Below are 27,079 nucleotides of genomic sequence, written 5' to 3' on the forward strand. Positions count from 1 at the left end.
GAGGGAAGTTAGGGAAGACATTCAAGGCAGGAACCTGGAGGCAGGAGCTGAAGCATAGGCAATGGAGATATGGCTGCTTTCTTCTAGAACACAGGACCAGGGGTACTGTACTGGCTAGTTTTGTGTGTCAACTTGACACAGCTGGAGTTATCACAAAGAAAGGAGATTCAGTTGGGGAAATGCCTCCATGACATCCAGCTGTAAGGCATTTTCTCAATTAGTGATCAAGCGGGGAGGTCCCCTTGTGGGTGGCACCATCTCTGGGCTGGTAGTCTTGGGTTCTATAAGAGAGCAGGCTGAGCAAGCCAGGGGAAGCAAGCCAGTAAAGAACATTCCTCCAAGACCTCTGCATCAGCTCCTGCTTCCTGACCTGTTTGGGTTCCAGTCCTGACTTCCTTGGTGATGAACAGCAATGTGGAAGAGTAAGCTGAATAAACCCTTTCCTCCCCAAGTGCTTCTTGGTCCTGATGTTTGTGCAGGAATAGAAACCCTGACTAAGACCGGTACCATCTCAGTTAGCTGGGCACATCAGCCATTGATCCAGAAAATACCCTGAGGTCCTCTTCACAGATTACACTAGGTTGTGTCAAGTGGACAAAATGTAACCAAGACACACCCTACTTGGAAAAAGAGAAAACAGGAGGAAAAAAAAAAAGGAAAGGGGTAGTTTAAAGCTAAGATTAAGAGAGATTTCCCCCCTCAATAAGAAGGGTTACTGGGGCTGACGAGATGGCTCAGTGATTAAGAGTGCCAACTGCTCTTCCGAAGGTCCCAAGTTCAAATCCCAGCAACCACATGGTGGCTCACAGCCATCCATAACGAAATCTGATGCCCTCTTCTGGAGTGTCTGAGGACAGCTACAGTGTACTTACATATAATAAAAAAATAAATCTTTTTTAAAAAAAGAAGGGTTACAAAGGGGACTTCAACATCCCTCCAATAAAGAAATATTTAATTTTTGTATATTAAAGAAATATTGGCTTTTGGGTGTCAGCCATTTCAATACTACAAAGTAGAAATGTAAGGGCTCTTTGGAGAGTTTGTTGTATTGGATGGGGTTTTGCTGAGGCAAACACGTGAAGGAGTGTTTTCCTGAAGTGGACACATGTGAAAAGATGCTCTGCTAAAGCAAGCACATGAAAGGACATGTGATGAAGGATTCTTTGCTAACCACACGCATGTATTGGTCCACCTTACATTGTGCAGTTGAGCTGCATTTGTCAGAACTCCATAGAGATAAATGCACCAAAAAACTCCTGGTGATGTGCTGCAGCTTCTTGCCACTTCTGCAGACTTGGGCTGATTGGCAGAGTGATGTTAGCTGAGACAGACATACATGCTGAAGTATGGCATGTGTTTAGGCAAGGCACAAAGAGAACTCATGATGTTTGGAGAGGGTATAAAAGGGACTCAGTGCACAGTGACTGAGGCTGAGCTAGGCTTGCTTATAGAGCTAGCTGTGCATCACGTGTTGGTCTTTTGACTTCTTTGATGATCTTCACTTCGCTGAGAAAAGCACAGCCAAGAACTCTTCCTGGCGTTCCTGCTGGTTGGTCCTTTCTGCTGCCGAGGCTGAGGCCTGGCTGTCTCTGCTAAATAGTACCACCACTGCTGACTCATGTTTGCTATCCCAACTCTATCAAACTGGACTGTTGGTATATCTGTGAAGTGTTTACAAGTGAATCGAGCTGCTGTTGATGACCTGTGAACTGAACTGCAGATTTCCAGACAATGCAGATGGAAGGTTCTCCAAAGAACCTTTCTAAACAGGTCCACTTCTCCTGTATCCTTTCTTTTCCACTACCTCTGGAGGGTGGTGGGCTAGAAGGAAGGCTAAAGCATTTAAGAACCATCATTAAAAATAGGTTTTGAAAAAATTAAAGTTAAACACCACATGATTTAGTCTGAGCTAGCATATGTGATGGTGTGAGACAGTGGTCCTCACCCTTCCTAATGCCATGACCTTTAATAGTTCATCATGATGTGGTGATCCCCCCAACCATAAAATTATTTTCTTGGCTACTGTATAAACTATAATTTTGCTACTACTGTGAATCATAATGTAAATATGTGTTTTCTGATGATCTGATGACACACAGGTCAAGAACCACTGAATTGGACTGTCATTGTCCATTTCAGTATAAAGTGCATTTAGAGTTCACCAGTTACAGATAAGCAGTAGGTGCTGGGCATGTTTCTTCCAAGCGCTGGCTGGTACCGGCCCATAATGAGACTTGGAGTTACCCATGGTTTACTATGTAACTTAAATCATGATAAGGAAAAGAGGAAGCCTCAAATCCCGAGTTATTCCTTAGATAAGGCTTTGTACCCTAAGCCAGGGAGATGGGAAATTTGAGAAAATAGCAGAACTGGCCTGTGAGAAACAAAGAACAGAAATTTCTCCCCCAGGGGGACTTAAAAAAAAAAATCTTGTGCCAAAATTCACAGCCGTTTTTGCCTTTTCTCTAAGGTTCCGTGTCTCTCTGAAGAACTGAATATTTAAAACGCCTTCATTTTTCTCCAGTCGCTTGGAATTTGTTATTATCTTATTTCCAGCTGTGAAGTTGAGCACAGAGGACCAGATACTGGACTGAATTATAAGTTAAGAGTTGTAAAATCACAGTACAGATAGCGTCTTAATAACTCTACCAGAAAGAGCTGATGAGGAGCCAGTGTGTTCTGGCCTCTAACAATGACCAGACTTTGTGCAACTTTAACTAGCCCAGATTTTTACAATGTAGACCAGGCTGGCCTAGAACTCACAGAGATCTGTCTTTCGCTGCCAGCAGAATGAGTGCTGGGATTAAGGGGACTTGTACCAACCACCAAGCCCCACTTGACAGACCACTATCAAAAATTTTGGCTTCCGGGCTGGTGAGATGGCTCAGTGGGTAAGAGCACCCGACTGCTCTTCCAGAGTTCAAATCCCAGCAACCACATGGTGGCTCACAACCATCCATGACGGGATCTGACTCCCTCTTCTGGTGTGTCTGAAGACAGCTACAGTGTACTTACATAAAATAATAAATAAATCTTTAAAAAAAATAAAATAAAATAAAAGGAGCCAGGCAGTGGTGGCGCTCACGCCTTAAAAAAAAAAAAATTTTTTTTTGGCTTCCCTGAATAAAAATCCAGGTCCACGGAATACATCATACCCAAGGTCCTATAACAATTCTAGGTCTGAAGCAAGAAATCACTACACTGGACGTTGAGTTGGTAAATGCACTGTGGACACCAACGACCCAAGACCAATAGGAACTAAGCTTTTGAGATCACCGAAGACTAAAGTACCCAGCAAGAAGCAGGCAGGTCTGGCTTTTATGCAAATCTCTCCCGAGCTGAGCGAAGTCGGGCCCTAGCCAATCAGGGCCTCCAGACAAGCCATCCAATCAGGAGCGCCAGGGAGCGGTGGGAGGCGGGCTCCATCGCAATCCCGCTGTGCATTCCGCTGGGAAGCGGAGAAGGCGCAGCGGGTTCGGCCCCCTTCGCTGTGGCCACTGCGGCCCGTAGCTAAGGGGAGCGCGGCCGAGCTCGAAGCCGCGCCATGGTGAGCGCAGGGCCGAAGTCCCCAGAAGGGGAAGAGCGGCCGGCTGAGCCGCGGGAGCCGGGGTGGTGGGTCCTCCTTGGGACTGGGGGAGGGGTGGGTCCAGCGTCTGGGAAAGTTCGGCTTGGTGCGAAGATTAGAGTTTAAAAGGCGAAGCCGCGAGCTCCCCCCGGACGGATTGCGGCTGGCCAGAGGGAGCCAGGCTGGCCCGGAGAGACGAGGGCAGCACGCTGCAGAGCCCAGAGCACCCGCGTGGGCGGGGTCGCTCGGTGCTGAGCTGGTCTGCCCACAGCTCCTTCGACGGCGCAGGTTTCTCCTAGTGCGGGTTGTGACAGCTTAACGTCGCACTCACTTGTAACCCTGCGTGCGGGCTTCACAGTAAACCCGCAGCTGTTGGAGGAGAGGGGACAGCCTGGGCTGCCCCAGGACAAGGGAGAGAAACGTGGAGCGGGACTAGCGAGTAGACGAAGTGGAGGACCCCTGCCGTGCGCTGCAGCTCTCTCCTTCCCCCTCCCTCTCTCCTACTTAAATCAGCCTTATTTATTGGTGTGTGTCCCCGGTGTGTGTGTAGAGTGAGGAAGGTGTAAGGTCACAGGACAACTTTATGGAATGAGTGCTGTCCTTCCGCGATTAACGGATAGAACTCAGGTTGTCACAGAGCCTAGTATAGTTTATTTTTTCTTTTCTTAAAAAATATTTACTCCTTCCCACCCACAGTCTGGAAGTTAGATGCAACAGCTTTGCATAGCATGCTGGGTAAGTGCTCTATTACTCCTTAGGCCTATCTGCAGCTTTATCCTATCTTAATGATAATTGCTTTTAAGTCAGTTTTGAAGTTGTGAATCATGAATCTCTGCTTTGCTCTTTCCCAGGGCTGTACCCGTATTCTAACATCCTTGCAATTCCATGACTTTCCGCAGCAGTTTTCAGTCTGACCAGGTGTTCACTGGTGTTCCTTAGGTGGTGTGACCCTGAGTGTTTCAAGGCGCTTACCATCAAGTGAACAAGGTTTTCCTTTTAGAACTTAGATTCTTGCTGAGCTGGTTGGGAGTCACCTTTCATCCCAGTATTCTGGAGACAGAAGCAGGTGGATCTCTGTAAGTTCTAGGTCAGCCAGGTCTATGTCGTGAGTTCAGGCAAGTCAGGATTACATAGTGAGAACCTATCTCAAAAGGAAGAAAGAAAAAAACAAAATACTTAGGTTCTTGGTTCCTCCGAATCTCTCTGTGGGTGGCATCTTTTGCTGCCAAGCCCAGAGACCTGGGGTTAATCCTTATAAGCCACTTGGTAGAAGGAGAGAATCGAGAACCACAGAATTTCTTTGAACTCCTGTCCCTTCACCTCATACATGCATCATGGCAATGCATAGCCACACATGCACACAGAAAGGAATGGTTTAAAAAAAAAACTGATTTTTTTTAAAGCAAGCTTTGCAGTTTTAAAACTACAACTTTCTTTTTTTGTAGTATTTTTTATTTTATTTTTTTATTTACATTTCAAATACTATCCCCTTTCCTAGTTTCCCCTCTGAAAATCCCCTATCTGCTCCCCTCTCCCCCTGCTCCCCAATGCACTCCCATTCCTGGCCTAGGCATTCCCCTATACTGGGGTGTAGAGCCTTCAAAGGACCAAGGGTCTCTCCTCCCATTGATGAAAGACTAGGCCATCCTCTGCTATATATATAGCTAGAGCCACAAGTTCCACCATGTGTTTTCTTTGATTGGTGGTATAGTTCCAAGGAGCTCTGGGGGTACTGGTTAGTTCATATTGATATTTCTCCTATGGGGCTTCAGACCCCTTCAGCTCCCTGGGTACTTTCTCTGGCTCCTTCATTGGAGACCTTGTCCTCCGTCCAATGGGTGACTGTAAGCATCCACTTCTGTATTTGCTAGGCACTGGCAGAGCCTCACAGGAGACAGCTGTATCAGACTCCTGTCAGCAGGCTCTTGTTGGCATCTGCCTAGTGTCTAGGTTTGGTGGTTGTTTATGGGATGGATCCCCAAGTGAGGCAGTCTCTGGATGGTCTTTCCTTGCCTCTCAGCTCCAAACTTTGTCTCTGTAACTCCTTCTATGGGTATTTGTTCCTTCTAAGAAGGAACAAAGTATCCACACTTTGGTCTTCCTTCTTCTTAAGTTTCATGTGTTTTGCAAATTTGGCCTATCTTGGGTATTCTAAGTTTCTGGGCTAATATCCACTTATCAGTGAGTGCATATCATGTGAGTTCTTTTGTGATAGGGTTACCTCACTCAGAATGATATCCTCCAGATCCTGAGTTCCAGGACAGCCAGGGCTACACAGAGAAACCCTGTCTCGAAAAAACAAAAACAAACAAAAAAAGAATTTCATAAATTCTTGTTTATAATAAACAAGAATTCATAAATTGTTTTTAATAGCTGAGTAGCACTCCATTGGGAAAATGTACCACATTTTCTATATCCATTCCTCTGTTGAGGGACATCTGGGTTCTTTCTAGCTTCTGGCTATTATAAATAAGGCTGCTATGAACATAGTGGAGCATGTGTCCTTATTACAAGTTGGAACATCTTCTGGATATATGCCCAAGAGAGGTATTGTTGGACCTTCCAGTAGTACTATGTCCAATTTTCTGAGGAACTGGCAGACTGATTTCCAGAGTGGTTGTACCAGCTTGCAATTCCACCAGCAATGGAGGAGTGTTCTTTCTCCACATCCTCGCCAGCATCTGCTGTCACTTGAGTTTTTGATCTTAGCCATTCTGACTGGTGTGAGGTGGAATCTCAGAGTTGTTTTGATTTTTATTTCCCTGATGATTAAGGATGTTGAACATTTTTTCAGGTGCTTCTCAGCCATTCGGTATTCCTCAGTTGAGAATTCTTTATTTAGTTCTGTACCCCATTTTTTAATAGGATTATTTGATTTTCTGGAGTCTAACTTCTTGACTTCTTTGTATATATTGGATATTAGTCCCCTGTCTGATTTAGGATTGGTAAAGATCCTTTCCCAATCTGTTGGTGGCCTTTTTATCTTATTGACAGTGTCTTTTGCCTTACAGAAGCTTTGCAATTTTATGAGGTCCCATTTATCGATTCTCAATCTTACAGCACAAGCCATTGCTGTTCTGTTCAGGAATTTTCCCCATGTGCCCATATCTTCGAGGCTTTTCCCCACTTTCTCCTCTATAAGTTTCAGTGTCTCTGGTTTTATGTGGAATTCCTTGATCCACTTAGACTTGAGCTTTGTACAAGGAGATAAGAATGGATCAATTCGCATTTCTCTACATGGTAACTGCCAGTTGTGCCACCACCATTTGTTAAAACTACAATTTTCTTATTTACTGTTGGATTTAGATTCATGCTTCTTGGGTGAGAACTTAAGTGGATTTTAACTACATTTTCAAGTATTTTATCATGTGTGTATAGAAGTGTTATTGAGTGTGTGTGCTTTGCTCCTTGACATTGAGGGAGTGTGCACTTCCTCATCTTGGTTGGTCCCATGTTAGGCATAGTGCTATTATAACTGTCTTAGGCCCTGTTTTGGTGTGATGTATCCTCAACTCTTTTTAAGCAAAATCACCATTTCAAAGTATTGTGGAGTCCAAGATTCATCATTTTGCCATAGGGGGTAATGTTAAGAAGCATCCCTCAAGTCAGGTGGATGCCATTAATCCTGGTGCTCTGGAAACAGAGGCAGGCAAATCTCTAAGTTCAAGGACAGCCTGGTCTACAGAGCTAGTTCTATGACAACCAGGATGACACAGAGAAACCTGTCTCAAATGACCAAAATAAAGAGAAGATTTCGAGGAGGAGAGAAGAAGGGAAGAAAGGAAGAGCCATTCCCTTTGTGGAATCAAGTCAGATGTTTTTATTTATTTTCAAGATGCAAGCTAAACTTGAACTAGAGATTTCCCTCAGAAACCTGATATCTGAAGTTAAGAGTGTGTTCCACCACATCTGATGTATATAATAGCTTATAGTTCTGATTCTAGGAAATAGTGGTGTGTTTGGGTAGACTCAGTTGTTTATTTGAGACAGTCTCTCACTGTGTAGCTCTGGCTGGCCTGGAATTAGCCATGTAGAACACGCTGGTCTCAGATTTGCAGAGATCTGCCTGCTTCTGCCTTCCTAGTGCAAGGATTAAAGATGTTTGCCACCACGCTCAGCCTAGACTCCTTTCATCCATAATTTCTTCTGTTTGTCTGGTTCATTACCTCAGTGGTTGGTTCCTGTTGATGTGTCAAGCACTTGATTTTTCACTGTTTCATCATTATCAAGGAAGTGGCTATTTTTATACCAGTAGTTTTCATCTACACACACACAAACACACACACATAATGCACACATATATTTGCTTATTGTTCCATTGTAAAGCTTGTGCTTAGTTTATTATTTATTTATGTGTGTCTGTGTTGTACTTAAGGAGGTCAGAGAGATGTCAGCTCTGTTAACACTGTTCAGGATCCCAGGGGGAAGACCGTGAGACAGGAAGTAGAAATCACTGTACACAGAGGACTGGGGCAGAGCTGCAGCACACCCTATGCCCTGAACCCAGTAATGAGAGAGTGCTGCTACAGTGCCGCCCTTCCGCATCCCTCAGTGCTTGCTTGCATGACGACTTCTGTGTGCTAGAGGACATGTGTGTGTCCACACAGTGGGATGAACCTGTTGTCAATCAAGTATGTGCAATGTTTAGGCCTCAGTGAGCTTTGAGGACGTGGCTGTGCACTTCACCCAGGACGAGTGGGCTTTGCTGGATTCTTCCCAGAAGAGTCTGTACAGAGATGTGATGCTGGAGACCTGCAGGAGCCTCGCTACGATAGGTAATGATATCATCCTACCTTCACTCTGTAAATTAGGGAGCAAGTGTCTATTGGTATCAGTGCTCTTCCAGAATTGGGGCAGATTATGTTATATTAATCAAACAGGGTTTTGATGTAAACCAACTCAAGAAACAAATTTTTAAGAATTTCTAATTTATCCTGAATTTTTTGGGACTCCTTTTAGGATACAAATGGGAAGACCAGAACTTGGAAGACCATTGTATAAATCCTGGGAGAAATCTGAGGTAATATACATGCAGAGATAGAATCAACAAGCTTTTGAAGGATTTTTTTTAATTACTTTTTTTTAACAGTCCAGTCATTAACCCCTCCTAGTCCAATCTCCCACAGTTCCTCATCCCATTTCTCCCCCACTACCACCACCCTCAGCCCCATCTTCAAGAGGATGTCCCCACCCCACCCTCACCCTACCCCACCTCCCTACTTCCTGGGACCTCAAGTCGTTCCCCTCTCACTTGATAACTTTTGGTTCAAAGTCTATTTTATTGGGTAATAGGATGGCAACTCCCACTTGTTTCTTGGGACCATTTGCTCAGAAGTCTTTTTTCTAGCCTTTTACTCTGAGGTAGTGTCTGTCTTTGTCATTGAGGTGTGTTTCTTGTATGTGCTTGCGTATCCAGTCTGTTAGCTTATGTCTTTTTATTGTGGAATTGAGTCCATTGATGTTGAGAGATATTAAAGGCAGATGATTGTTAGTTCCTGTTATGTTTGTTGTTGTAGGTGGCATTATTTCTTGGGGTTTTTTGTTTGTTTGTTTGTTTGTTTGTTTGTTTGTTTGTTTGTAGGGACCCTTCTTGTTTTGGAGTTTACCTTCTATAATCCTCTGTAGGGCTGGATTGGTAGATAGATATTGTTTAAATTTGGTTTTGTCATGGGATATTTGGTTTCTCAGTCTATGTTGATTGAGAGCTTTGCAGGGTATAGTAGCCTGGGCTGGCATTTGTGTTCCCTTAGGATCTGCATAACCTCTGTCCAGGCTCTTCTGGGTTTTAAGGTCTTTGTTGAGAAATCTGGTTTAATTCTGATAGGTATGCCTTCATATGTTACTTGGCCTTTTTCCCTTACAGCTTTTAATATTCTTTCTTTGTTCTGTGCATTATTCTGCTTATTATGTGATGAAAGGATTTTCTTTTCCAGTCTAATCTGTTTGGTGTTCTATAGGCTTCTTGTACATTTATGGCCATCTCTTTCTTGAGGTTGGGGCCATTTTCTTCTATGATTTTGTTTAAGACTTTTTCAGGTCCTTGAGCTGGGAATCTTGGAGCTCTTCTATTCCTATTATTCTTAGGTTTTGTCCTTTCATTGAGTCCTGGATTTCCTGGATGTTTTGGGTTATGAGTTTTTATGTTTTGTATTTTCTTTGACCATTGTGTCAATATCTTCTAAGGTATCTTCTATGCTTGAGATTCTTCTGTCTACTGTATTCTGTTGTTGATGCTTGCATCTATAGCTCCTGACCTCTTTCCTAGGTTTTCCATCTCTAGGTTTGCCTCCATTTGTGATTTCTTTATTGTTTTACTTCCATTTTTAGGTCTTGGACTGCTTTGTTCAATTCCTACACCTGTTTAATTGTGTTTTTCTGTATTTCTTTAAGGGATTTATTTGTTTCCTCTTTAAGGACTTCTACCTGTTTACCTTTGTTTTCCTGTCTTTCTTTCATTAAGTTATTTATATCCTTCTTAAAGGACTCTATGATCTTCATGAGAAAGGATTTTAGGTCAGCATCCTGGTTTTCAGGTTTGTTGGTGTATCCAGGGCTTGCTGTGGTAGGAGAACTGGGTTCTGATGGTATCAAAGTATATTGGCTTCTGTTACTTATGGTCTTGCACTTGCCTCTCATCATCTGGCTATCTCTGGTGTTAACTGGCCTGGGTATCTCTGTCTAGAACCTGCCTCCTGGGTCTCTGGGTTGCTGCAGGTCTCCTGGGAGACCTGTGGCCCTGGCTGTAGCAGATCTCCTGAGAGGCTTTCATACTGTGGGGTCCATTGCCCTGGGTGCAGCAGATCACCTGGGAGACCTTCAGACTGTGGGGCCTTCAAAAGGTCAGACAAACTGATATCTGCCCCAGCAGTAGACACAGGCTGGAAAACAGGTGGAGTTTGAGCAAAGAGGATGGGTCCCAAGTCCACTGGACTCCTCATGGGGCTCCCAGCTGCTGCAGTTATTTGGGAGGGTTCTTTGCCTGTTGCCTAGGGTGCAGCAGATCTCCTGGAAAACCTTTAGACTGTAGGGTCTTCAGAGGGGCAGACAAGCTGATGATCTGCCCCAGTGGAAGGTGCAGGCTAGAAGGGCTTGAAGGATCTTTTTAAACATATAAACATTTATTGAGAAGGGACAGGCTTTGTTTGCTCCAGCTTTCCTCCTGGCTGCTAATATGTTGCTCAATTTTTCCAGCTTTGTCTTGCATGGTGTGGATGGGTCTACCCATCCTCTTCATAATGAATCTGAGCACTTTCTTATTCATGGAAACCTTGAGCAGTTCCATGAAGAGATGCTTATAGGACACAAATCCCTACCTCTCCTGATAGTGTCCCACATGAGCTTGGTGTATTTGGCACCAGCTCTACCTCAGCTTGCTCTTGTCTTTTATCACTTTGTTGTTCATGGCTGCCAACTCCTTGTAGCTTGGGTTCAGGAACCCTGGCTAGGGGTGGTGAGGGAGCGAAGAAAGAACAGACACACATTCAATGAAACTGTGATCAGGTAATGTTCTCTAGCAGCTACTACCAGTACTGCTGCTTCAACCTGGAACCTTGGTGTCTGTTAGTTCTAGCACAGAGAGAGGTTAGCTAGTCTGGGTAGGAGAGCTCAGTGGGTGGACAATCTCAGGCTGTAACTATCTGGGAGGAGGAAGCTACAGCTGCTAGTCTTTATACACATCAGTCAGTTTTGCACATACACACTTGGTCTCAGACTCCTAAAGAAAGCTTTGCCAATCCCTCTTAAGTGTGTGTGGTGAGTAATGGCTTCACCAATTTACCATGGGCCAGTTAGTCTTAGAACCCTCAACAAGTCATGCCTTGTCAAAACACACATCTCCTCAGGACTTCCTCACTCAGGGCTTCCTCCATCCCATGCACATGCTCACAGGGTGTGAAGAATTCTGTTGCTCTTCAGTGGTAACCATGACAGAAGTCTTTATAGGAATTTTGATGTGCTGTGAGATTTTACAAAGAACCAAACTAAGCCAATAAGCACTGTGTGAATTTTTTCACTAGAACATCTTTTACCAAAGCAACAGGAATTGGTGCTAAAATGTAAGCATGCTGATGAGTGTTACCAGAGCATTTCACTTGGGAATATTCTAGACACTTGAACTGATGAATATCACTTTTTTGATACAAGCTCTATGAGAGTCAGCATATAGGACATCAGTCCATTTAGCTTATGACCACTCCAATCTTGCAAAAGATATAAACTTGGTCTGAGTTTTAGAACTCTGTGTAACCTAGACCTAATAAAAAGTCAGTAGTAAAACAACTATTACTAAATTGCTCATTTTTTTTGTTATGATTTATGTTTCCTTTACAGAAGTTACATGTTTCAGACCTTCTGTGAGAATGAAGGTGATGATCAAGGTGGAGAAAATTTGCCTTGGAAACCAAATCTCAGTATGAACATGAGATGTTCCACTGGGTTAACCCCATGGGATCACAGTATGTGGGGAAAGGCTTCCCCAAGCTACTCATCCTCTAGGCATACCACACCTCACTCTCAGTGTACCGCACACGAGCAGGAGAAATATGTGACCAAGCAGTATAACTCTGATTCTCTGAGAACCTTTCAGCGGTACATGAGAACTCACGTTGTGAATGGGCCATGTGAATGTGAAGTATGCTTAAAGTACTTTGGCTTTCCAGGTACATTGGAAATACACCAGGAGACTCAGAGTGAAAACAATCCCTATCAATACAAGGAATATGGAAAGACCTCTGTGGATATTAGTTCACTATGCACACATGGAGGAGCGCAGGCTGTAGGAAAAGGTTATGAGTGTAACCAATGTGGGAAAGCTCTGAGCTCTTACAGTTCACTTCGAAGACATGAAAGAATCCATACTGAGAAAAAACCGTACAAGTGCAAACAGTGCGGGAAAGCCTTTCGATACCACAGTTATCTTCATTTACATGAAAGAATCCACACTGGTGAAAAACCCTATGAATGTAAACGATGTGGGAAAGCATTTATATTTCCTGGTGCCTTGCAGGTACATGAAAAAATTCATACTGGAGAAAAACGTCATGAATGTAAACACTGTGGTAAAGCCTTTAGACGACATAGTGATCTTCAAGTCCATGAAAAAATTCATACAGGGGAAAAACCCTATGTGTGTAAACAGTGTGGTAGAGCTTTTAGACTTAACAGCCATCGTCAGAGACATGAACAAACCCATACTGAAGACAGACCCTTTATATGCAAACAGTGTGGCAGATCTTTTGAATGTTACAGTAATCTTGAGTTACATGAAAAAATTCATACCGGAGACAGACCTTTTGTTTGTACAGAATGTGGTAAAGCTTTTGGGTGTTACAGTAACCTACAATTACATGAAAAAATTCATACTGGAGACAGACCCTTTGTATGTAAAGAATGTGGTAAAGCCTTCATATGTCATGGTCACCTTCAGAGACATGAAACAACCCATACTGGAGAAAAACCCTATGGATGTAAACAATGCGGCAAAGCCTTCAGTCGTAACAGTCATCTTCAAAGACATGAGAGAACTCACAGGCAAATGTCTACATGCCCCAGAAAATGATTCAGTCCAGTTAGGCAAACCAGTGGTTGTATTAGGGTTACTTCTAGGACCATGGACAGCTTACATACAACTGTATCTTCAAAATGCTACTCCAGCCTGAGTTATCACCCTGGAGATCTCTGCAAAGCTTGCAGGCAGCTCATCTGACAGGAAAGTCTCTTTGCTCAGCAACTGTTTACTGCTTTTGTAACCTTGGAGAAAGGCCTTGTAAATCTTTTTAGGCTTAGTTTTCTGCAGTTTGGTAGTTGTTTACTTCCCAGGTCTCCAGCCTCCCCATCTCAATTCAAAGGAAATCACTAGCAGTCCATCTTACTGTTAAATTTTATAATGTTTTTGAATCTTGGGGTGGTATAAACGACCAGCTATGACTAAGTATTGAGATCCTCTACCACAACCCTCACTTAGCAGCTTTGCCGCAGACCCTCTGGGTCCCTTTGTCTGCGTTGAACGGGTCTCTGGGGCAGGCGGGCAAGGCGTCAGCAGGTGACAGACAGACCAACACGTGAGATTGTGTAGAATCTGAGTGTATTGTCACAAAGTGAACACCAGTCTTATATAGTACAGAAAATACAAGGGGTAGGAAGTCACAGCAGGCAAAGTACATTGAAGTTACCTGATACAAAACAAAGGAATGACTTCAAAGGGACTTACAGGAACCAGGTAGATGTTTACAGTAAAGTCAAAGCAGTCCTGCCTAAGGTCAGCTCAGTGTCAGGTAAGGATTTCATACTCTAGTGCTATACCTTTGATCCTTGTGAAGGCTAGCACCAGGGGGTTCTGCTCTTGGCAGACCTCATGAATAATGCAATATCACAACCCCCCTATTTCCTAGGCCTTGCTAAATTCTTATATGAGTGTAACTTTTAAGTATCTGGAGAATCTCCATTTGTCAGGAGAATTCACCAACTTGCTTTTAATATGCAATGCAGCCTATACTGAAGATTTCTGTCTCAGTGGGATTCCCTGGCTCTATTATAGTATTCCCTTGTTTGGGTGAGATTTGCTACTGTCCTTAGTAAATATTTTGGAGACCAGCTCTGAGCTACTGGCTCTGTCTTATGTAATGCTTAATTAGTTACTGAATAGGTAACTTCCTTATTGCATTCCTGCCGGATTCCAAGCTCATCTGCTTCTGGGACCTTGGAACACTGGGGAGACTTAACTATAACAGGATTTAATCTTAAAAGGCATTTATAATAAAATATTAAAAGAGAGCTTGTAGTTTCATATACCAGACTAACTCGGGAATAGTGTATGAGTATGGGTAAATGAGAACTCCAAAGCTCCAGGAGGTGAGTTTCCATGAAACTCTTCCTCGTGAGTGCTTCCAGACTTTTCAGCCTGTCAAGCAGACTTGACCGGAGTGCATGGCACAGCTTCACCAGCGGCTGTGGTCTCTTAGGCACCAAGGTCTTACCATCTAAGCTTTGGCATGAAACCAGGAGCAGTGACAGTAACCTTTATGGTTTGTGGTAACCTCAGGGGCCTTCTTGGCCAATAAATTAAAGCAGGTATCCCATCCCTGGCACTGGAATGTTATTTAGCAGTCACTAGGAGTGCCCTCATACAGAATGCCTTCCTTGGTTGGTTGGTTGGTTGGGTTTGATTTTTTTCAAGACAGGGTTTCTCTGTATAGCCCTGGCTATCCTGAAACTCACTCTGTAGACCAGGCTGGCCTCGAACTCAGAAATCTTCCTGCCTCTGCCTCCCAAGTGCTGGAATTAAAAGCATGTACCACCACTGCCCTGCCAGAATGCCTTCATTACTTAAACAGTTTAGCTATTAATAACTGACTTTAAAAAACAAATCTAGCCTCAGTGGATTTGTAAGTTAGGTGGATGTGTGATTGCACCTGGCTATCATTGGACTGGTTCTGTGTGTCAGTGTTAATGGCTCTCCTTATTTCATCTGTTGGCACCTATGCATGACACTGAGTTGGGTAGGGCCTTTATGCATGGAAATGCTTATGAGAGGCCTGTGGCAGTGTCGACACAGGTGAGAGCTTATTTACATTCCTCACTGATCAGTATAGGCACCATTTAGTGTCTCAGTCCCTCGTGGGGCAAGTTGACTTCCCATCATAGCATCGATCAAGGCCACCATCAAGAACTAATATGGTGACACCTTGGGCTTTGGGGCTAGAATATAAAGATACCTTGAGAGAAAACTCCACTGCTTAGAAGTGTTTTCTTCTTACCATTGAGTGTGCCTATTGCTGTGAATGTGCTGCTGTCATAGTCCTCCATATACATCCTTTGGCCTTCCAGCATGCTCACAATGGCAGCAACTCTTAAGAATTTTCCAGGTCTTTACTGCCAGAATGAGATGGCTCAGGCATCCAGTTTCATAGACTGAAGAGCTACTGGTCAGTCCATCATACGAAAAGCCATCATTTGGACTAACCAGCCCCACTGTGTAAGCTCTCCTACTGAATCCCCTTTCATTACACACATACAGTCTATTCATCTGCTCTCCACAGAATCCTTTGTAAGATGATTTTTGGTACAGAAAGGGCTGTAGAGAAACAGAATTGATGGTTAGTGATGTTGTTCTTTTGACACAATTCTTCTGAGCATGCACAAACATCTGGATGGAGTCCTGTGGACCAAAATATACCAGGTAGAAATAAATGCCTTTAAGGAAAAGCAAATTTTAAGTGCTTGTTACAAAAAGACTTAAATCTCAAGATACAGCCAAAGAGAAAGGACAAGGCCATTCACCATGCATTTAGGGACACCTAAGAGCCCATGATGAGGAGTGTTCTGTCAAGTACTTGAACTATTAAAGACTTTCATTTATTGCTTTTATTGTATGAGTTTTTTGCCTGCCTGGATGTATATGCACTACATGCTTGCCTGGTAAACCAAGTGAGCCATGGGAACTGAACTCTGGGTTGTAGACAAGAACAGCAAGTGCTCTTAACCACTGGTAAAGACCTAATAAAGGGACTGACTGGTCACGACATGGTTTCATGAAACTGGGTTTTGGGGATAGATCCATGTGTGGGCTGGGGAGGTGCAGAAACAGTAATGTAACCACTTAGTTGGGCCAGTTCCAGGAGACATTGCCATTAAGGACACTTGGTTATCACCAGCTGAGGTCCCAGTGACGATTAGAAACTGGAAGACAGTAGAGGAAGGATACTCCTATCTTAGAGACTTAGGCCTGAGATCAGATCCCTCCAGAGTCTGTCTGCTGGACCTAATGGAGCTGTGATAGTAGAGAGTTAAAAGATTGATCCAGCAGGGACCTTAGGGAAGGTATGGGGTTCTAGTGTTTTTTTCTGAAGCTTAGACAAGACCTTTTTGAGGTAGAAGTGCTGGCCAATCTTTTTATATTTTTTATTGGTTATTTTATTTTTTTACATTTCAAATGTTTACCCCCTTCCTGGTTTCCCCTCCACAAATCCCCTATCCCATTCCCCGTGGCTCCTGCTTCTATGAGGGTACTCCCTGATCCACCCACTCCCACCTCACCACCCTAGCATTTCCCTATGCTGGGTCATTGAGCCTCCACAGAACCAAGGACCTCCCCTCCCATTGATGCCATGTAAGGCAATCCTCTGCTACATATGTTCTCTTTGGTTGGTGGTTTAGTCCCTGGGAACTCTGGGGGGATCTGATTGGTTGATAATGTTCTTCCTGTGTGGTTACAAACCCCTTTGACTCCTTCAGTCCTCCCCCTAACTCCTCCATTGGGGTCCCCATTCTCAGTCCAATAGATACCTACAAGCATCCAAATCTGTATCAGTAAGGCTCTGGCAGAGCCTCTCTAGGGACAGCTATACTAGGCTCCAGTAAGCAAGCACTTCTTGGCATCTGCGCTGGTCAGTCTTATAATAGACACAGAATATATGTGGTAGTAAGGACAGGGAAGCGGGAGTGGGTGGGTTGGTGAGCGGGGAGGGGAATGGAATGGGGGTTTTCGGAGGGGAAAACAAGAAAGGGAATAACATTTGAAATGTAAGTAAAGAAAATATCTGCCGGGCGTTGTGGAGCATGCCTTTAATCCCAGCACTTGGGAGGCAGAGGCAGGCAGATTTCTGAGTTCGAGGCCAACCTGGTCTACAAAAGGAGTTCCAGGACAGCCAGGGCTTTACAAAGAAACCCTGTCTCGAAAAACAAACAAAAAAATCTAATTTTTGAAAGAAAAGGGGGGGGGGAGTCTCTGGGTACGACCTACAAAGCTAATGTGGCAAGGCTGAGTCAGTACAGTTCCTAGGGAAAGAGCAAGATGCCCAGTAATGTTCCAGTGAGCTTGAAGAAGACTTTAAAGCCCAAGCAACAGCTCAGAAAAGGAACAAAATAATACAAATGAAACGACAGAGCTTGACCTAGGTGTGAACAGTTATCCCCCAGAGTATATGACATAAAGTGTGCTTGGGTGGATGCGATTCATCCAGCCAAGGCTGCTGGAAAGGCAAGGGGCACAGTACTAGCCTGCAGCCTGTCAAAATTAAGGGATCTAGTTCAGTGGTGGGCCTAGCAGCATTGTAGATGGGCCTGCTGCTGCTCTTGTGAACCAATCTCCTAATGAATAAAGGAGGCAATCCCTGGGCGAGTAGGTGGGACTTCCAGGTTGGAGGGGCAAGAGAGGCAGCAGGAGAGAGGCGCTTTTGGACAGGCATAGCATAAGGACAAGATGTAATTACAAGTGTCTCCCAGATTCAATGGCCAATCCAGCAGGTTTAGATTTAATAAAGCTTACAAGTTAGGATTTTAGTTGTTGTGCTTGGTGATTGAGTTATCATTGTTTCTGAACTAAGGTTGTGTTGCGTTTTCCTCCATGCTGCGACTTGTCTGGGTTCAAGAGAGAAAGATACGGTGGCAAAGGGTGGGTTTGCTTGAGGTGCGCCACAAAGGTCGTGGTCGTGGGGGTTTTGAAGCATGGGGCTAGCGTGGTAGTGACCCGCCAGAGGGAACTTAGAAAGCTGGGTGGAGATGTTTCAGGAGCTCCAGGCCAGAGAGTCTCTTCGAGACACGAACAGGCAGGCAAGACCACCGGAGCTGAGAGTGTGCAGGGTGAAGTTCGGGAACATGCCATTGTTTTTTTTTTTTAATATTTCCTGCAACGTAGCAAGCTGGATTGAAAACTTGGGCCTGCCTGGTGAGAGCACAGGGGTCCGCCCGGCCCGAGAGGTTTCTGCCTCAGGCTCCGGCGGGAGCCACCTTGGTTCCGGGACTCCGCAGAGGGCAGGCTGCACGGGTGAGGGTGTGGAATACAGAGGCCAGCAGTTTCTGGGACAGGCGAAAGCCACAGAGCTTCTGAGGCGGCACCATCTTCGGCTCCAGACAACCGGCCACCTTCCTGGCCAAAGCAACACAGCTTCTGGGAAAGATCCTGTTTTGGGCCTTCATCTTCAGCCAGGAGGAGGTCCAAACACCAGATAACTGTGCACCTTCCCTGAAAGAGGAGAGCTTGCCTGCAGAGACTGCTCTGACCACTGAAACTCAGAGGAAAGAGCTAGTCTCCCACGTCTGCTGATAGAGGGTAACAAAAGCAACAGAGGAACAATCTCTAAACAAAGACAATTATAACAACTAACTCCAGAGATTGCCAGATGGCAAAAGGTAAACGTAAGAATCCTACTAACAGAAACCAGGACCACTCACCATCATCAGAACCCAGAACGCCCACTTCGCCCAGTCCAGGGCACCCTAACACATCTGAAAAGGTAGACCTGGATTTAAAAGCATATCTCACGATGATGGTAGAGGACAAAAAGAAGGAATTTAATAACTCACTTAAAGAAATACAGGAGAACACTGCTAAAGAGTTACAAGTCCTTAAAGAAAAGCAGGAAAACACAACCAAACAGGTAGAAGTCCTTAGAAAAACAGGAAAACACATCCAAACAGGTGATGGAAATGAACAAAACCATACTAGACATAAAAAGGGAAGTAGACACAATAAAGAAAACCCAAAGTGAGGCAACGCTGGAGATAGAAACCCTAGGAAAGAAATCTGGAACCATAGATGCCAGCATCAGCAACAGAATACAAGAGATGGAAGAGAGAATCTCAGATGCAGAAAATTCCATAGAGAACATCGGCACAACAATCAAAGAAAATGGAAAATGCAAAAAGATCCTAACTCAAAACATCCAAGAAATCCAGGACACAATGAGAAGACCAAACCTACAGATAATAGGAGTGGATGAGAATGAAGATTTTCAACTCAAAGGACCAGCAAACATCTTCAACAAAATTATTGAAGAAAACTTCCCAAATCTAAAGAAAGAGATGCCCATGAACATACAAGAAGCCTACAGAACTCCAAATAGACTGGACCAGAAAAGAAATTCCTCCCGACACATAATAATCAGAACATCAAATGCACTAAATAAAGATAGAATACTAAAAGCAGTAAGGGGAAAAGGTCAAGTAACATATAAAGGCAAGCCTATCAGAATTACACCAGATTTTTCACCAGAGACTATGAAAGCCAGAAGAGCCCGGACAGATGTTATACAGACACTAAGAGAACACAAATTCCAGCCCAGGCTACTATACCCAGCCAAACTCTCAATTACCATAGATGGAGAAACCAAAGTATTCCACGACAAAACTAAATTCACCCATTATCTCTCCACGAATCCAGCCCTTCAAAGGATAATAACAGAAAAAAACCAATACAAGGACGAGAACCATGCCATAGAAAAAACAAGAAGATAATCCCTCAACAAAACTAAAAGAAGACAGCCACAAGAACAGAATGCCAACTTCAACAACAAAAATAACAGGAAGCAACAATTACTTTTCCTTAATATCTCTTAATATCAATGGACGCAACTCCCCAATAAAAAGACATAGACTAACAAACTGGCTACACAAACAAGACCCAACATTTTGCTGCTTACAGGAAACTCATCTCAGAGAAAAAGATAGACACTACCTCAGAATGAAAGGCTGGAAAACAATTTTCCAAGCAAATGGTATGAAGAAACAAGCTGGAGTAGCCATTCTAATATCTAACAAAATCGACTTCCAACCCAAAATAATCAAAAAAGACAAGGAGGGGCACTTCATACTCATCAAAGGTAAAATCCTCCAAGAGGAATTCTCAATTCTGAATATCTATGCTCCAAATACAAGGGCAGCCACATTCATTAAAGAAACTTTAGTAAAGCTCAAAGCACACATTGCACCTCACACAATAATAGTGGGAGACTTCAACACACCACTTTCACCAATGGACAGATCATGGAAGCAGAAACTAAACAGGGACACAGTGAAACTAACAGAAGTGATGAAACAAATGGACTTAACAGATATCTACAGAACATTTTATCCTAAAACAAAAGGATATACCTTCTTCTCAGCACCTCATGGTACCTTCTCTAAAATTGACCACATAATTGGTCACAAACCAAGCCTCAACATATACAAAAATATTGAAATTGTCCCATGCATCCTATCAGATCACCATGGACTAAGGCTGATCTACAATAACAAAATAAATAATAGAAAGCCAACATTCACGTGGAAACTGAACAACACTCTTCTTAATGATACCTTGGTCAAGGAAGAAATAAAGAAAGAAATTAAGGACTTTTTGGAGTTTGATGAAAATGAAGCCACAACATTCCCAAACTTATGGGACACAATGAAAGCATTCCTAAGAGGAAAACTCATAGCTCTGAGTGCCTCCAAAAAGAAACTAGAGAGAGCACACATTAGCAGCTTGACAACACACCTAAAAGGTCTAGAAGAAAAGGAAGCAAATTCACCCAAGAGGAGTAGAAGGAAGGAAATAATCAAACTCAGGGGTGAAATCAACCAAGTGGAAACAAGAAGAACTATTCAAAGAATCAAACAATCAAGGAGCTGGTTCTTTGAGAAAATCAACAAGATAGATAAACCCTTGGCCAGACTCACTAGAGGGAACAGGGAAAGCATCCTAATTAACAAAATCAGAAATGAAAAGGGAGACATAACAACAGATCCTGAAGAAATCCAAAACACCATCAGATCCTTCTACAAAAGGCTATACTCAACAAAACTGGAAAACCTGGATGAAATGGACAAGTTTCTAGACAGATACCAGGTACCAAAGCTAAATCAAGATCAGGTTAATGATCTCAACAGTCCTATATCCCCTAAAGAAATAGAAGCAGTCATTAATAGTCTCCCAGCCAAAAAAAGCCCAGGACTAGACGGGTTTAGAGCAGAGTTCTATCAGACCTTCAAAGAAGACCTAATTCCAGTTCTTCACAAACTATTCAACAAAATAGAAACGGAAGGTACTCTACCCAAATCATTCTATGAAGCCACAATTACTCTGATACCTAAACCACAAAAAGACCCAACAAAGATAGAGAACATCAGACCAATTTCCCTTATGAATATTGATGCAAAAATCCTCAATAAAGTTCTTGCTAACCGAATCCAAGAACACATCAAAACAATCATCCATCCTGACCAAGTAGGTTTCATCCCAGGGATGCAGGGATGGTTCAATATACGGAAATCCATCAATGTAATCCAGTCTATAAACAAACTCAAAGACAAAAACCACATGATCATCTCGTTAGATGCTGAGAAAGCATTTGACAAAATCCAACATCCATTCATGATAAAAGTCTTGGAAATATCATGAATTCAAGGCCCAGACCTAAACATGATAAAAGCAATCTACAGCAAACCAATAGCCAACATCAAAGTAAATGGTGAGAAGCTGGAAGCAATCCCACTAAAATCAGGGACTAGACAAGGCTGTCCACTCTCGCCCTACCTATTCAACATTGTACTTGAAGTCCTAGCCAGAGCAATTAGACAACAAAAGGAGATCAAGGGGATACAAATTGGAAAGGAAGAAGTCAAAATATCACTTTTTGCAGATGATATGATAGTATATATAAGTGACCCTAAAAATTCCACCAGAGAACTCCTAAGCCTGATAAACAGCTTCAGTGAAGTAGCTGGATATAAAATTAACTCAAACAAGTCAATGGCCTTTCTGTACACAAAGGATAAACAGGCTGAGGAAGAAATTAGGGAAACAACACCCTTCTCAATAGTCACAAATAATATAAAATACCTTAGCATGACTCTAACTAAGGAAGTGAAAGATCTATATGATAAGAACTTCAAGTCTCTGAAGAAAGAAATTAAAGAAGATCTCAGAAGATGGAAAGATCTCCCATGCTCATGGATTGGCAGGATCAACATTGTAAAAATGGCTATCCTGTCGAAAGCAATCTACAGATTCAATGCAATCCCCATCAAAATTCCAACTCAATTCTTCAACAAATTAGAAAGGGCAATCGGCAGTTTCATCTGGAATAATAAAAAACCGAGGATAGCAAAAACTCTTCTCAAAGATAAAAGAACCTCTGGTGGAATCACCATGCCTGACCTAAAGCTTTACTAAAGAGCAATTGTGACAAAAACTGCATGGTACTGGTATAGTGACAGACAAGTAGACCAATGGAACAGAATTGAAGACCCAGAGATGAATCCACACACCTATGGTCACTTGATCTTTGACAAGGGAGCTAAAACCATCCAGTGGAAAAAAGACAGCATTTTCAACAAATGGTGCTGGCACAACTGGTGGTTATCATGTAGAAGAATGCGAATTGATCCATTATTATCTCCTTGTACTAAGGTCAAATCTAAGTGGATTAAGGATCTCCACATAAAACCAGAGACACTGAAACTTATAGAGGAGAAAGTAGGGAAAAGCCTCGAAGATATGGGTACAGGGGAAAAATCCTGAATAGAACAGCAATGGCTTGTGCTGTAAGATCAAGAATCGATAAATGGGACCTCATAAAATTGCAAAGCTTCTGCAAAGCAAAAGACACAGTCAATAAGACAAAAAGGCCACCAACAGATTGGGAAAGGATCTTTACCTATCCCAAATCGGATAGGGGACTAATATCCAATATATATAAAGAACTCAAGAAGGTGGACTCCAGAAAATCAAATAAGCCCATTAAAAAATGGGGCTCAGAGCTGAACAAAGAATTCTCACCTGAGGAATACTGAATGGCAGAGAAGCACCTGAAAAAATGTTCAACATCCTTAATCATCAGGGAAATGCAAATCAAAACAACACTGAGATTCCACTTCACTCCAGTCAGAATGGCTAAGATCAAAAACTCAGGTGACAGCAGATGCTGGCGAGAATGTGGAGAAAGGGGAACACACCTCCATTGTTGGTGGGATTGCAAGCTTGTACAACCACTCTGGAAATCAGTCTGGCGGTTCCACAGAAAATTGGACATAGTACTACCGGAGGATCCCGTACCTCTCCTGGGCATATATCCAGAAGATGTCCCAACCGGTAAGAAGAACACATGCTCCACTATGTTCATAGCAGCCTTGTTTATAATAGCCAGAAGCTGGAAAGAACCCAGATGCCCCTCAACAGAGGAATGGATACAGAAAATGTGGTACATTTACACAATGGAATACTACTCAGCTATTAAAAAAATGAATTTATGAAATTCCTAGGCAAATGGATGGACCTGGAGGGTATCATCCTGAGTGAAGTAACCCAATCACAAAGGAACTCGCACAATATGTACTCACTGATAAGTGGATATTAGCCCAGAAACTTAGGATACCCAAGATATAAGATACAACTTGCCAAACGCATGAAATCCAAGAAGAACGAAGACCAAAGTGTGGACACTTTACCCTTTCTTAGAAATGGGAAGAAAACATCCATGGAAGGAGTTACAGAGACAAAATTTGGAGCTGTGACGAAAGGATGGACCATCTAGTGATTGCCATATGCAAGGATCCATCCCATAATCAGCTTCCAAATGCTGACACCATTGCATACACTAGCAAGATTTTGTTGAAAGGACCCAGATATAGCAATCTCTTGTGAGACTATGCCGGTGCCTAGCAAACACAGAAGTGGATGATCACAGTCAGCTATTGGATGGGTCACACGGCCCCCAATGGAGGAGCTAGAGAAATTACCCAAGGAGCTAAAGGGAGCCGCAACCCTATAGGTGGAACAACAATATGAACTAACCAGTACCCGGGAGCTCTTGTCTTTAGCTGCATATGTATCAAAAGATGGCCTAGTCGGCCATCACTGGAAAGAGAGGCCCATTGGACTTGCAAACTTTATATGCCCCAGTACAGGGGAACGCCAGGGCCAAAAAGGGGGAGTGGGTGGGTAGGGGATTGGGGGGGGTGAGTATGGGGGACCTTTGGGATAGCATTGAAAATGTAAATGAGGAAAATACCTAATTAAAAAAAAAAAACTTGGGCCTGGACCAGTGCAAGTATCACAGCCCATCCCTGCCCCAGACCATCAGGGATGGGGAGATACAGTTGGCTTTATGAGATGACCATGACCTAAGAGGAGTGAGGGGTATAATGTTATTTGAATAAAAAAATGTTCCCTTAGGCTCCTGTGTTTCAACACTTGGCCCTCATATAAGAGCAGACATTGAAGTAAAACCCAGATGAATGACCAGTGGTACCGAGGGCAGAGTTTAGGTGTCTACACCTTGTATGTGTGTCCTCCCTCTGCTCTGTGTTGTGAAAAGAGTGTCACCAATTGTATCTTAATGTGGTGATGGGTAATAGCCATGAAAGTGTGAGCCAAAATGAACCCTTCCCCCTTAAGTTGCTTCTTGTAGGTCATTTATCACAGTAGTGAGAAGAGAGAAGGATATAGAAACATATTGTTTGCACATACAGAAACAGTATTCACCTCTTCTCACCAATTTTTCAGTCGGGCTCCTTCCAGCTCCCTATCCATCAAGCCAAAACACTTAGTAGTGAGCAGCAGTCTCATCCAGGTCAGACTCATTGACTGACTGGCCTCATAACCAAGCTCATCCATCACATCTGCCACCATGGTCTTTTTGTCCATGGGGCCACTGTGTTATGACAAGTACTAGTATACACATCAGTCTATGATCACTCAACTGGCCAGTAGCCTTAGTGAAAATGTAGGATGGGGTACACAAGCCAAATTTCTACCCAATGTGAAAATTCCCCTTCATGATTGTCACTCAGGGTTGTCCCCCAGAAGGGGGATGGAATGATGCAGCTCTCCATTTCTGGGGAATAATTTAACAAATAGAACCACCTGCACACAACTCATAGTTCTCTTCTTCAGTAGGCCAGGAAGATCAAGTCTATATTGAAAAGCCAAAAAACCCCAGTCTGAATGACTAGACCATCGTTTCAGAAGACCAACTGGTTGGAGATGAGATGGAAAGCTGCTGATCCGTGGCATTAAGTTGCTACTTTCTCAAGCATCTGGTCATTAGAGTCAAAAGAAACTTAACCCAACTCCTGTTTCTGCCCCTTTTTGTTTTGTGTTACTAGGCTGCACAGCCTTTAGTATTATGGATCCATATTCTGGAGTCCGAAGGGACAGCTTTTGGGCTATTCGGTAAGTTATTGGGATAGAAGGAGCCTCATGGCCTGAGACTCCTTCCACTTCACAAGTTGTAGTGTGGCTGGGCATCATGGAGCAAGCTTTTATGTTAGCCACAGCACTCTGGTGGCAAAGATGGAAACAGAGAGATGATTTTTGCAATTTGGGATTTTTGTAGGAAGCTTGGGGAAAATTCCCTTGTCTGTTTTCTAGTCTTTTATGGTAACTATCCTGGCAGGCCTGGAGGTATTCTGAAGACACAATTCCTTCCACAGTTAGACTAGTGAAACAAACAGTCATCCCCAGAAATTAATTTCCCAAGAATATCATCCTTGGTGAAGGAAAAAGTCTGTGTCAACAGAGGACTTTGTCCCTGGGAAAGAGGGTTCACACAGTTCTAGCTGTAACAAACCCCCAGACATTAGTAGAACTGATAGCTTAGCACAACTGACTCCAGATGAAGTACCATTCAGGCTGTAAAACTCAACATGTAGACAGTACCACCTGCCAAAACAAAAACAAAGACCTAATCCATCAAAGTCTATAGTGCTGAGAAAGTCTCTAAATATACTGATCTTGTTTTTGGCTTCTGTAGTTTGACTTCTGGCTAATTGTTTTTGTTAACTGTTAATCCAGAATGTGTGTGAGTATGTGCTTAAAATTTCACCCAAAAAGTGGATGGATTGGAGAGCAGGGTGGGGGAGGGTATAAGGGACTTTTGGGATAGCATTTGAATTGTAAATGAAGAAAATATTTAATAAAAATATTGTTAAAAACTTTCACCCAAAAGATGACTCAGAGCTATACTGGAATTCCAGACACTCAGTGTGGTCTCTGTCCAGCTGCAAAAGACTTTAATAATAATAATAATAATAATAATAATAATAATAATAATGTTTATTATTTCAAATGTTGTCCCCCTTCCTGGTTTCCCTTCCATAAGCACAACACTCAATTCCCCCTCCCCCCCTGCTCTCTCACCCTTCCACTCCTGCCTCACCACCCTAGCATCCCCCTACACTGGGGCATTGAGTCTCCACAGGACCAAGGACCTCCCTCCCATTGATGTCAGATAAGGCAACATGTGCAGATGGAGCCATGGGTCCCTCCATATGGACTCTTTGGTTGGTGGTTTAGTCCCTGGGAGCTCTGGGGGATTCTGGTTGGTTGATATAGTTCCTCTCCTATGGGGCTGCAATCCCCTTTAGTTCCTTCAGTTCTTCCCCTAACTCCTCCATTGGGGTCCTCATGCTCAGCCCAATGGTTGGCTATGAGCATCTGCATCTATATTGGTTAGGTTCTGGCAGAGCCTCTCAGGGGACACCTATTCCAAGCTCCTGTCAGCAAGCACTTCTTGGCATTAGCAATAGTGTCTGGGTTTGTTGTCTCCAGATAGGACTGAATCCTAGGTGGGGCAGTCTCTGGATGACCTTTTCTTCGGTCCCTGCTCCACTCTTTGTCCCTGCATTTCCTTTAGACAGGGGCAGTTCTGGGTTAATATTTTTTAATTGGGTGGGTGGCCCCATCCCTCAACCTAGGGCCATGACTAACCACTAGATATAGTCTGTACAGGTTCTCTCTCCCCTTTGTTGGGCATTTCA

General features: G+C 43.3%; 1 protein-coding gene across 2 annotated transcripts; it reads left to right on the plus strand.

Annotated features, from left to right (window-relative positions):
* The first annotated feature begins 3,413 nt into the window (after positions 1-3,413).
* On the plus strand, positions 3,414-16,083 carry Zfp964 (zinc finger protein 964). Of its 2 annotated transcripts, XM_011242316.2 has the most exons (5): positions 3,414-3,547; positions 4,262-4,300; positions 8,214-8,340; positions 8,525-8,585; positions 11,894-16,083. In XM_011242316.2, the coding sequence occupies exons 2-5, from the start codon at positions 4,274-4,276 to the stop codon at positions 13,119-13,121; spliced, it is 1,443 nt and encodes a 480-aa protein (XP_011240618.1). In that variant the 5' UTR covers positions 3,414-3,547; positions 4,262-4,273; the 3' UTR covers positions 13,122-16,083. The 2 variants fall into 2 exon arrangements, with proteins under 2 accessions (XP_011240618.1, NP_001170998.1); NM_001177527.1 differs by lacking the exon at positions 4,262-4,300 and having other exon boundaries at positions 3,507-3,547; positions 11,894-13,404.
* Positions 16,084-27,079: the final 10,996 nt, after the last annotated feature.

This window comes from Mus musculus, chromosome 8 (assembly GCF_000001635.26).
Source record: "Mus musculus strain C57BL/6J chromosome 8, GRCm38.p6 C57BL/6J".
NCBI lineage: Eukaryota > Metazoa > Chordata > Mammalia > Rodentia > Muridae > Mus > Mus musculus.